This window comes from Porites lutea, chromosome 11 (assembly GCF_958299795.1).
Source record: "Porites lutea chromosome 11, jaPorLute2.1, whole genome shotgun sequence".
NCBI lineage: Eukaryota > Metazoa > Cnidaria > Anthozoa > Scleractinia > Poritidae > Porites > Porites lutea.
The window spans coordinates 9,407,141-9,419,777 of record NC_133211.1 but is presented as its reverse complement, the minus strand read 5'-3'; the positions used below and the strand labels follow the sequence as shown (position 1 = coordinate 9,419,777).

At 40.1% G+C, this 12,637-nt stretch overlaps 1 protein-coding gene across 1 annotated transcript; it reads right to left on the bottom strand.

Annotated features, from left to right (window-relative positions):
* Positions 1-5,241: 5,241 nt before the first annotated feature.
* LOC140953168 (uncharacterized) lies at positions 5,242-10,670 on the bottom strand. The gene is made up of 2 exons (XM_073402668.1): positions 9,310-10,670; positions 5,242-5,857 (listed from the first exon to the last, which is right to left on the bottom strand). Exons 1-2 carry the CDS (start codon positions 10,668-10,670, stop codon positions 5,242-5,244), a joined length of 1,977 nt encoding a protein of 658 aa, XP_073258769.1.
* Positions 10,671-12,637: the final 1,967 nt, after the last annotated feature.

Genomic DNA, 12,637 nt, shown 5'->3' with positions numbered 1-12,637 from the left:
GAATTCCCAACGTACATGCAAAAAAGAAATTCAGCATTCCGTGCTTAAATTTTTGCGAATCCCGCTTCCAGTGGTAGCTATAAAATCCCGTTTCCCGTTAAGATGTCCCACCTTTTCCCGATTCCTGCTCCGTATTTTGGTCAACTCCCGGATCCCGAAAATACCCTTCCAGACCCTGTTCAAGGTCAACTTTTGGTGCACGGTGGGAATAAAGAGAATAAATAAGTAAACCAAAGAATATACCTCCTGTAGTATCTTTTGTGACAAAGTGATAAGAAAAGTAGAAAAATGAATTTACCCGCAAATGTGATTCAAAAGTGAGGGAAAGTGATTTGTTTAATAATAAAGAAAGCAATTCAGTATATAGTTTCCGCTAATCAGGCTCGCATTGCCATCGCTCAAGTAAATCAGGCATGTTTCAGTAGTATTCTTTCAGGGTTCGCACAGTCTTAAAAAGTCCTTGAATTTTAGGGGAAGTCCTTGAAAAGGCCTTGAATTTTCTTCATCTTTGAATGTGGTGGCCTGGAAAGTGTTTTTTTGAAGCTTTTTGCCTTGGTTGTCCAAGACAGAATATGAATCATAACTCGGAGAATTTAAAGGTTATTTACACAAAGTGCTCTATATTTTATGCAATAATTAACTATCAATTTAACACAAGTGAACTGAAAAATGTAGAGAAGTCGGTGAAGCAAACAGTTTCAAGCCTTAAAGCCTTATTAAAACAGACGGGGAATGTGCATTTTTGTACCCACCCTGAATCTGTGAAATTATATTCCTAGGAGATGGTCTTTGAAAATCTCATGTGGTTCTTGAAAAGTCCTTGAAAAATGGTTGCTATTTTTTGTATGAGCCCTGTCTTTCCTTGTGGAAAGTTCCTTTTAGAAATACGATTTTTTCTAGTTTAGTGAACCATTCACTTAAATGTAACGTTTTCTTTTTGATTTAAGGCTTAATATTTAAAGTTTGGTACTTGATTCTAAGTCAATGCAACATCAAAATTAAAACTAAACGTCCAAGTCTTATTACAATTTAATCTGTCGCATTTAGGGAAGTCGAAATAACAAATAATCCTGCGATCCTGCGACTTTCACTTTCAACATGATGCAGTTTGGTTTCCCCACAGACTTTTGCATCATAAGTTTCTCAAAGGGAGATTGTTTAAGTCCAAGAGAAATTGAAAACAATACTTAGGTAAAATTCTGTAGGGAAAACAAATTGCATCATCGGGAACGTGAACACGTCCAATAGAGGCCTCACCAAGTTAAGCAAAGTTCTAATTACCCACATCGTTTCAATTTTTGTCTGATAGGTACTAGTCGACAGTTCTTTGAGAGCAAACCTCCGAAGCCATAACCTCTAGATACTGTTGACCATGAAGGTAACGAGGGTTTTTAGGCAGAGTCAGGGGCTCCCGAGAACAAACCAGTCTCAGAAGTCGCCAGTCAAACGCTGCAAACGATTGCCTTAAGTGTAGGATTAGTTTATTTCAAACGGAATTTATATTTTTTTCAATGGCCCAATAGCTCAGTTATCAGGGCTTTCTGTATCATTCTGTATAGTAGTTCCCAGTCTTTCATTTCATTGTCCCCTTCTAAAGCGGGAAAGATATATAAGAATGCAAAAAGAGCCTTTTCAGTAGGAGTATTGTTAAAAAAGGCAAAAAGCACTTACTTTTAAATGGACCGCTGCCATTATTCGTCCAACAGGGCAGGGGCAGATCCAGGAATTTTTTATGGGGGGGGGGGGGTCCAGATCATAGGAGGGACCTTATGAGTGTTTTATGTAAATCTACTTTACATAACACACTCATAACGTGAGCTTAGGATGCCTGTGCTTTGGGCTTCTGACTGATGTCCTTGATTCTCGTCATAATGTCTATCCGCGTTTACGACCCCAGCCTTACGCCATTGTATCCACAAAGGCTGAGGTTTTCCCCGGGGACACTATTTTGAGATTCATTCGCCAATCACAACACCGGAAATTACTCGCGTCATGGCATTGACATTACAACCAATCAGAGGTTTTCCCCCATATTCCGATTTTTTTCTGAGGGCGGGGGGGGGGGGGGGGGGGGGGAGCGGTCTGTACACAGGTGATCGTGATGAGCAGAGCAAAACTAGGGAGTCGCCTTTAACCCTCTAAGACCCTCTAAGCCCCGGTATCAACATACTCGGATCTAGGATTTTTCTTGTAAAAAGAAAATTGAATTTTCTTGTGATTTCTCAGACCACTGATTGGGAGTAAAAGCAAAAAACAGCAACAAAACTTTGTTCCCAGCGCTTTCTAACCAATTTTGTAGCATTAAAGAAAATAATTTTTTTTCATTAGAAATTAAATGCAGATACGTGGAGTTTTGAGAGACTGAGGCACATCCGTTAGGAATCCATGACATCGTCTCTTTCGAGCTGCCTCGGGTAGTTCCCTTCGTAATGTTTTGGCTTTCAGTGCAATCTAGCCACAGACATACTTATCACGTTCATTCGGCCAAACTCCTTTCACAATATTGCTTCCTTCACGTCATTGAATTGATATGTTGCTTTTCGCATTCTCTGCAAATCTGCTTCATTCTCAAATCTTCTATTTGTTTATACAGTTTCTTGGTTTGTCTACAACCCACCAATTAAAAGGATATATACTTTTTAGAACAAGCAGGATATCTTTTGGTACGTACATATCAAAATCACCAAATCGAGCCTTGGGTAATAACCCCTTTACAGCACTTGAGGGGAAAGAGAAATAAAGATTGTAGTTAATCGGTGCCAGCCATGTTTCCCATCCTGTTCGTTTCATGGTACCTCGGTAATCATAAAATATGAAGACATCAACCCAGCCGAAAGGACATATGTTTTGATTGAGTATACCAACAATGCCATTTCGATCCAGACGCTCTTTTAACGTAAAACCCTTGTTTGTGAAAGCGGAGAGAAATTTCACCCCAAAACAGACTCTAATAGTGAACATCGTCTCCAGAGAGCCCCATATCTACATCGTCATCCCAAGGAAGTGGATTATAGATTTTTCTTTGAATACCCCAAAGTGATCCAAACATCAACCAGTGTTTAATTCCAAGTTCATCAAGTACATTATGCACCTCATGGGCTAAGTCCACTAATTGTTGAATCTCCTGAGCGCTTTTTTTACAATTCACAGGTCTGTTGCCCGCTCTGGAAACCATACTGGGCGCTTGTAGGTTTCTGTATGTATAATAAAAAAAGATTAAGAAACTTAACAGCCACAATGATTTCCGAACAGTCAGCCTCAGGTTTTTGAATGTGTAGAACTCCTGGCTTTGCTAACCTCCCCCGCAGACGTTACGTTCTTAGGGGTTCTGATCTCTCAGAAATCGTCCAAAAAGTTGAGTTGAATTTATTTTCCTCTCAGTAACTGGTGGTTGTAATCTGATTAATGCCGTTTAGCAAGTCATAACTGTGTTGTCATTATTAATATTGCATTGTTAGTCTCTGGTCATTTTGTCAATTGTAACTTTTTTTAAAGGTCTCTTGTTACTTTTAGCTGTATTTAGTTCCTGAGAGCATGACCCGTCTAAATTAGCATAGCCACCCACGGACATGTTACAATTGTATTTCAGTCTTTATAAAATACAAATAGAATGTGTGTGTGTGTGGGGTGGGGTTGGTCATGCGTGAGGTTATAGTATGGCTTAGCTGGGTACGCCATTTTTCGCAGTTGCGAGGTAAAGGATATAGGTTCGAGTATAATTGACAGACGTTTACTATGTGGCTCATGACACTCATGAGTCGAGTCACGTCTGATCGATTTTTCCGCCTTTGCTCGCAGTTGAAAAATCCCATTAACCATTGCGGACCCTTAATACACTGCATGTGGTGTTTTCAACACGGAGGCTCAAAGTGCAGTTGAAATTTCCGTCTGGTTCGTCTAGCAATGTGTAAGCATTGCTTGCGCTTAAAAATGCCGCCCAATGATTTCATCGGGGATTTACAACAGTAGATTCTAGCCGTAGTATTCTATCTTGAGAGACATATTCTTTCATTGAATATACCCAAAATGCCATTGCGGTCTAGACGCTCCTTTAGTGTGAAACTGTGAAACGGTTCCGCAAGTAAAACTAGTTTCATGAAAACCGTCAGTTTCACTGGCTGCGGTTGTCCTCGAGGTTTGTTTTTGCACAAGGCAACACTAGGATATGAAATTGCCTTTGTCGTCATACTGGTCTTTGCAGTTCTTCTCGCGAGAAAATATTGAGAGTTATGAAAAGAATTGTGACTGCATGTTCTCGCCATCGTTTGAAGAATATTTTTTGGTATAAAGCTACACTTTTTCTCAATACAGTCGATTTTCACATAGGCCTCTACTCTTTTTGTAAAAATAGAACGCACGGTTCGCTTCACATTATGTTCGTAGTTGTTGTTAATTCCAGCATATTCGATGCCAAATACTTGTTTCTGATATAGTGTATTATTTCACTAAGGATACTAAAGTTTGAAATATAGGCATTCCTTTTCGGAGATACAAAAATGTTGTTTTCAGTACAGTAAAAAAAGTCTATTATCGGCCAGTAGAATTTGATGCAGTGTTTTAGAAGAGGAAAGAGTGAGCGCGCAAAGCCAGGAAGTAAATTTGCCACAAAGGATTCCTTGTTTATATTAATCTATCACTATAATATTCAGATCTGGAAAGGTCAAACTATTGGAAGAAAGGAGTTTTTCTACAGAATTTTTCGTTTTAGTGAAAACAATATCCTAACTTTTTTGGTAATTGCCATCAGATTTATGTAAGAACCTGTTTAGGCTTACTCGGAAAAATGCAGTTCTGGTGGGTTTTTACTGTAATCTATTGGTTTATACAGTTTCGTGGTTTGTCTACAACCCACCAACTGAAAGGATATACACTTTTAAGAACAAGCAGTATATCTTTGGGTACGAACATGTCAAAATCACCAAATCGAGCCTTGGGTAGAGACCCCTCCACAGCCCGTGAGGGAAAGGAAGAGTAAAGATTATAGTTGATAGGTACGAGCCATGTTTCCCAGCCTTTTCGCTTCATAGTACCACGGTAATCATAAAAGATGTAGATATCGACCCAGCCGAAAGGACATATCTGTTGGTTGTATATAGCCATAATACCAGTGCATTCTAGCCACAGACATACTTATCACGTTCATTCGGCCAAAACTCCTTTCACAATATTGGTTTCTTCACGTCACTGAATTGATATGTTGCTTTTCGCATTCTCTGCAAATCTACTTCATTCTCAAATCTTCTATTTGTTTATACAGTTTCTTGGTTTGTCTACAACCCACCAATTAAAAGGATATATACTTTTAAGCACAAGCAGGATATCTTTGGGCACGTACATATCAAAATCACCAAATCGAGCCTTGGGTAATAACCCCTCTACAGCACTTGAGGGGAAAGGGAAATAAAGATTGTAGTTAATCGGTGCCAGCCATGTTTCCCATCCTGTTCGTTTCATAGTACCTCGGTAATCATAAAATATGAAGACATCAACCCAGCCGGAGGGACATATCTTTTGATTGAATATACCAACAATGCCATTTCGATCCAGACGCTCTTTTAACGTAAAACCCTTGGTTGTGAAAGCGGAGAGAAATTTCTCCCGAGACAGACTCTGATAGTGAACATCGTCTCCAGAGAGCCCCATATCTACATCGTCATCCCAAGGAAGTGGATTATAGATTTTTCTTTGAATACCCCAAAGTGATCCAAACATCAACCAGTGTTTAATTCCAAGTTCATCAAGTACATTATGCACCTCATGGGCTAAGTCCACTAATTGTCGAATCTCCTGAGCGCTTTTTTTACAATTCACAGGTCTGTTGCCCGCCCTGGAAACCATACTGGGCGCTTGTAGGTTTCTATATGTATAATAAAAAAAGATTAAGAAACTTAACAGCCACAATGATTTCCGAACAGTCAGCCTCATGTTATTGTATGTGTAGAACTCCTGGCTTAGCTAACCTCCCCCGCAGACGTTCTTAGGGGTTCTGATCTCCCAGAAATCGTCCAAAAAGTTGAGTTGAATTTATTTTCCTCTTAGTAACTGGTGGTTGTAATCTGATTAATACCGTTTAGCAAGTCATAACTGTGTTGTCATTATTAATATTGCATTAGTAGTCTCTAGTTATTATGTCAATTGTAGCTTTTTTAAGGTCTCTTGTTACTTTTAGCTGTATTTAGTTCCTGAGAGCATGACCCGTCTAAATTAGTATAGCCACCCACGGACATGTTACAATTGTAATTCAATCTACAAATAAAATGTGTGTGCGTGTGTGTGTGTGTGTGTGTGTGTGTGTGTGTGTGTGTGTGTGGGGGGGGGGGGGGGGGGGTGGTGGGGTTGGTCATGCGTGAGGTTATAGTATGGCTTAGCTGGGTACGCCATTTTTCGCAGTTGCGAGGTAAAGGATATAGGTCCGAGTATAATTGACAGACGTTTACTCTGTGGCTCATGACACTCGTGAGTCGAGTCACGTCTGATCGCATGTTTTTTTTTACGATTTTTCCGCCTTTGCTCGCAGTTGGAAAATCCCATTAACCATTGCGGACCCTTAATACACAGCATGTGGTGTTTTCAACACGGAGGCTCAAAGTGCAGTTGAAATTTCCGTCTGGTTCGCCTTGCAATATGTAAGCATTGCTTGCGCTCAAAAATGCCGCCCAATGATTTCATCGGTGATTTACAACGGTAGATTCTAGCCGTAGTATTCTAGCTGGAGGGACATATTCTTTCATTGAATATACCCAGAATGCCATTGCGGTCTAGTCGCTCCTTTAGTGTGGAACTGTGGAACGGTTCCGCAAGTAAAACAAGTTTCATGAAAATCGTCAGTTTCACTAGTTGCGGTTGTCCTCAAGGTTTGTTTTTGCCCAAGGCAACACCTAGTCTGCTACACAGCCGTTTTTAGTGTCGTCACGTAACGCTCCTAGGATATGAAATTGCCTTTGTCGTCATACTGGTCTTTGCAGTTCTTCTCGCGGGAAAATATTAAGAGTTATGAAAAGAATTGTGACTGCTTGTTGTCGCCGTCGTTTGAAGAATATTTTTTTGGATAAAACTACATTTTTTCTCAATACAGTAGATTTTCACATAGGCTTCCACTCTCTGTGTGAAAATGGAACGCACGCTTCGCTTAACATTATGTTCGAAGTTGTTGTTAATTTCAGCATATCCGATGCCAAATACTTGTTTCTGATATAGTGTATTATTTCACTAAAGGATACTAAAGTTTGAAATGTAGACATTCCTTTTCGGAGATACAAAAATGTTGTTTTCAGTACGTTAAAAAAGTCTATTATCGGCCGGTAGAATTTGATGCGGTGTGTTTTACAAGAGGAAAGAGAGAGCTCGCAAAGCAAGGAAGTAAATTTGACAGATAATTATAATTAATAATTATATTCTTTAATCTAGATCTTTTTTTTCCTGAACGTTGCTTTGTTTACGTGTTGCTGAGATACACTGACGTTTGAGCGGGCTAAATTTGCTTTGAATCCGATTATTTGCGGTGAGTTCCACGTTTTTGTGTCGAAGCTGAACTGAATATGACGTTTCCCCTCTAGGGACTCTGAAAGAAAAATATCAAGCGATATGATTAGACTTTGTTTCGGGAAAAATAGAAAAAAAAAACCACATAGACACATTTCACTCATTGCCGGCGGCAAACAAAATATAATCATTCTTTAATAGAGTTCTAAAGTGATGACGTCATAAAAATTGAAATTATGGGACTTTTCACGATATTCTGAAAGAACAGTGTCCAAGACGCCTACTTGTGTAAAATTAGCATTTCGGAGGAAACTGTCTCTGAGATATCAGCCCAGTTGTGCTCTGATCCGTCTAAATTTGACTTGGGTCTAAAGGAAATATAAACGCATTTCGCACGTTATATAACTTGACGTTTCGTATGTTCCAACGTACAGGGGTCTGTTCTAGGACCCCTGTTATTCATACTATATTTTTCTCCACTCAGAGACCGTTATAGAATCCTACGGCCACAATTGCATGATGTACGCCGATGACTCCCAAGTTTACATAACTGTAAATCCAGAAGATAGCCACACCACTATCAATAATCTCGAACAACACCTGCGTGATGTTCAAGCATTTTTTGCAGATAATATGCTTAGTTGCAATCCTAAGAAAACTGAAATAGTTCATTTTCACTCACGGTTCTCCCATCCCCTTTCTTATTCTAGTATTAAATTAAGCCAGCATTATGTACCTATCAGTAAGAAAGCTCGTAATCTGGGAGTCATTTTTGATAGCCACCTCACGATGTCAAGCCACGTCAACAGTAGTTGCAGCTCAGCATCTCTTGGATTGCGAAATATAAGTAGGATTAGGAAATACTTAGATCAAACGAGCACTGAGCGCCCCGTACACACATTCCTGTTCAAACAGACATTTTGTCAGTTGCCTGTTACGGACCATAGAACAAGTTTAATATTATTTTATTTTGATTTTTCTGTATCATTATTCTTTATTATTATAAAAATTATTTCAGATAAACATAGATAATTTCATGTACATTTAATATTAGTACCATTTAATTTACTAACATTTTAGACATTTTTGTAAAGGCATCAAGGGGGACGCGAAATCACGAAATGCCTAATAAGAACCGCTGTTATTGTTATTATTATTGTTATTATTATTATTATTATTATTATTATTATAAGAAAAGAATCTTTATTACAAAACCTCAATTAAAATCCTATTTACAATCAACCTGCTGTTACAAAAAATCTAAGTAATTCATCAAAAACACTATCTACAATTCCATCTGTTACAAAAGAAACCCCTCGTCCTTCATTAGAGAACAAAAACAATCCTATATATTATAAGTGAAGATAGAAAAAACTATTCATTTTCAAATTCTAAAAAATAGAAGTAACTTAACCTTACATAAAAGAAGAGGAAATAGATATAATTAATAATAAAAGTTCAAAATTCTATAAAATTAAGAATTCCATTATGCAGAGATATTAAGATCCTGCGAACGAATTATACTAATGACGGCTAAACCAGTGTCCATAAAAAGCCCTAAGTATAAAAGCATATAGACACGTATTTCAGATATCCGCACTAGCGACATTTATTTTACAGTCTAATGATTGCTCTAGCTTGCTACGAAACGGCGTTCGCGAACCTCTGACGCATGCATGTACCGATCTTAAGAGTTCAAACGAGATCTGTGTCCTGAGCCAAGTGATTACAACATGATAAGGCTCGGTGTCTTTCTGAGCTATCTTGTCTGCGAGATGCTTTAAGAACCGCTGACACTCGTTTCCCATTCCGCCATTGGTTCCAAACACTAAAGGCGTAAACGAACCCATTTCGACATCTAACACCTGCTGCTGGTACTTGCGCTTCTTCTCTTCTTCTTGCTCTTTGAAAACTTCCGATGTTGGCTTGCTCTGGTAACACTTGGAGTTGACGTGCGTAACTCTAACATCAAAAAATGCCGTAACTCCTCTTGCCCAGAAACCTTCCGCTTTGATGTCCAACCTTGCCTCAGAACTTGTAACAGCGCTCCTCAAATGAAATCGCTCGTTGTCCAGGGGTTGAAGGCGTGGTTCGATTTCGACATTATTGCAGATCTTGTCGATGAATGTCGTTAACAAGTTCCGTACACCATCATGTCTCTGCGCTACAAACCCCCCCTTTTTACAAGAGAGGGCGTGACTAACGGTGAATTTATCCCCACATATGCAATGACTTGGTAAATCGACTAAGGGTAAGTCATAACGCAAGCGTAGCGAGTCTCTGAACTCTTGCTTGTTGAGGGCTAAACCTTTGTCTGCGAGAGGCATCGCATTCAGCCACGAACTTGCGCCCTTGTCCCTCGATTGATTAACCAGACGCAGCAGGCCTGGGGAGAGGCTTGAATCAATGCTATCCATTTTCTCTTTGGCACTTGCTCTCTTAAGTGATTGTTGATGCCTCTTTAGCTCCTCCGTAGATCTTTCTCCTGGCACCATGATGGAACTCTGTGATGTAATAGAATCTACGTGGGCGGTGGTTATTAGTCTCGAGGCAGCAAACTGCTGCGGTGCCTCGGATTTCAGATCAGGAATGCCTAGACCCCCTTGACCCGTTGCTAAGGTAGCAAGTCTGCGCACCTCGTAAGGGAGAGGCTCTGATTGACCGAACAAAGTAGGGAGTAGTAAATCTTCAATCACTTCCTGGATTGGATCGACATAATCTTCAAACGATTCAATCGTGCGCATGAAGTAGGTGAACTTCGACTTGTAGCCTTTTGTGAAAGCAATATACGCCGCATGGGGCTGGCTCTTCGCTATTTCAGAGAGACGTTCGATTTCCTCTTTCCATGCACGAACCTTCTCCTCACAATACTGATCTTTGTATTCTTGCGACGCAATAACTGCTCCCAGATGGCGCTGACCTTCAGTCGTTATGTTGACTTCCTCTCCAAACACCCTCTTTGCTTCCTCCGCTAGTTCCCTAGACTTCACAATAAGCCAGCTCTTTGTCCCATTCACAAGGTAACCAAACTTTTGTCCTTCCTTACTCAATTGCCTGTACCAGTTGTATAAGTGTACTATACTCCCTCCTCCAGCTGAGTCGTCTGCAAGCCACACCTGTTTAACCAATGGGCAATGATCCCTCAAATTCTGTATCATTATGGATGTATTAAGTGCATACCATGGCATTGCTAGCGGATCTCCTTGTGTGGTGCCTTCTCGAGAAAGTATTTCACCTCCCCCACAAATAAACAGTCTAGATGGGCTTCTATATGTGTTAATCACATAGAGCGCCATTTCTTTGCACATGATCTGGATATTGTGTAAGGCCGCTGACCTATTCATTTGGTTAAAAGCGTTACTAGCATCAATTAGCAATATTCCATCTGTTCCTTCTTCAACAAACACTTAACTCATTGCATGGATCGCAGCCTCCGCTCCTGCGTTATGACCAGCGCAAACTTGTAGGGGACCCGCCGCTTCTTTTATTACCTCCTTTAAGAAACCGCTGACCGTTTTCCCCACTATTCTCCTCAGTACCTCTCCAACACCAATTGGTCTGATTCCCGGATTCTTATCCAGCGGGATAAGCCTGCAGGACGTGAAAGCTTCAAGTAAGGATGGGTGGTACGATTTACTTAGCAGATTTCTTGTGAACACGGCTAGCTCTTCTCTCAATATTTTACCCTCGGTCTTGAAATTCTTAGAGCACAGGATTCTCTTATACAGCTCTGCGTCCATTCCAGATAGTCCGGCTGAGCCCTTGGTTTTACTTGCCGAGTTGTAGATCGATTCTTCGTCTATGAGGTCATAAACATTTGGCGGAATATAATCAATTGGGCCATGTAACAAACTCTCCTCTGCGATATCAGCTGCCTGTGGGTGTTTGTCCTGTAGCCCTTGCAGGACATCTGGCGATAGGTCGAGCAGACCGGACGAGCTCTCGTTATCTAGGAGTTTCATAGCAGCTGTCAATTTTCCTTGCAGAACCAGCTTTGAGAAGGCTTTGGATATGTCTTCAACCTTTCTAGATTTCTTGGAATTTACAAATTTCCCTTGAAAGAACCTCACTTCTTTAAGCAACAAATCAATGTCCCCTTGTTTCCAGAGTGCTAATCGACGCTCTATTGCTTCACTATGCTCCTTGCTTTTGGAAGTAGCGGATGGTTTTTGCAAAATCAAAGTTGGGAGCACCATGAATGCTTTAAGAGCGACCGAGTTCAAGTCAGAGTCTGAATTAAATTGCTTAATCCAGAAGGTTAATTCTCAATGAAACTCTTCCCTGCGCGACCCGATGGAACATTGAATATATTCCTCCTGTAGTGGACGATTTCATCGTAAACATCGTTGACAGTATTACAGAAACATGCGTAACTAATACTGCCCCAAGTTTTGTTCTTTGTTTCGGAGGGAAGCACATCATAATCAGACAGATTTGGCTTGATTTGATTTTTGGTGTTTTGATCCTTGCAAGTAGCGGTCCATCCCTGGGGAGCTCTTTGATCAGCAATGTCGGAAGAAATATGCAATTATTATTATTATTATTATTATTATTATTATTATTATTATTATTATTAATATCATTATTACATCTTCAGAAGTAACCGTTCGCTTAGGTATGTACCAGTTTCTCTCAGTAAGACTGATCTCAGTTTTTAAATTACATGTAACTCGAAAATTCCTTTCTAAATCGCTTCTTTTTTCTAGGTTTGGAAGGTAACTTCCCCTGTCTCTGATCTGACACTTTTAAAAGTAAGATAAGATCATAAGCTGCCTAGACTGCAAAACAGTCCGTATTTTTGCGTATTCAACGCGCGAGCAGTCAAACAAAAGGTCTGGAAGGAGGCTGAAAACAGAGAGCGAGTCTCACACAAAAAAAACACAGAGCGAAAAAAAAAGAGAGCGAGTCTCACACGCCCGACGGGCGTGTGAGACTCGCGCGCTTCGCGCGCGTTAGACTCTTACGCCACGCTTTACCGATTTCTTTACTGATTTTGAGAAGAAAACCGCCTGTTTTGCAGTATATAAGCTGCCTTACTTTTCGGGAAAAACCCCTCGCTAATAAAAGATTGTAGAAAATTTGTTAAAACGCATTTGAATTATGGACCTCGCCTGATTCTTTTGTTCTCCTGTCCGCATTGGCTTGTCGCAAAAAG

Excerpts from the sequence above, each read along its gene's own strand:
- LOC140953168 (XM_073402668.1), bottom strand. The coding sequence starts at position 10,670 with ATGCCATGGTATGCACTTAATACATCCATAATGATACAGAATTTGAGG. Across the intron at positions 5,858-9,309 it reads GGTTCGTTTACGCCTTTAGT|AAACCTACAAGCGCCCAGTA; the intron begins GTTTGGAACCAA and ends TTATACATATAG.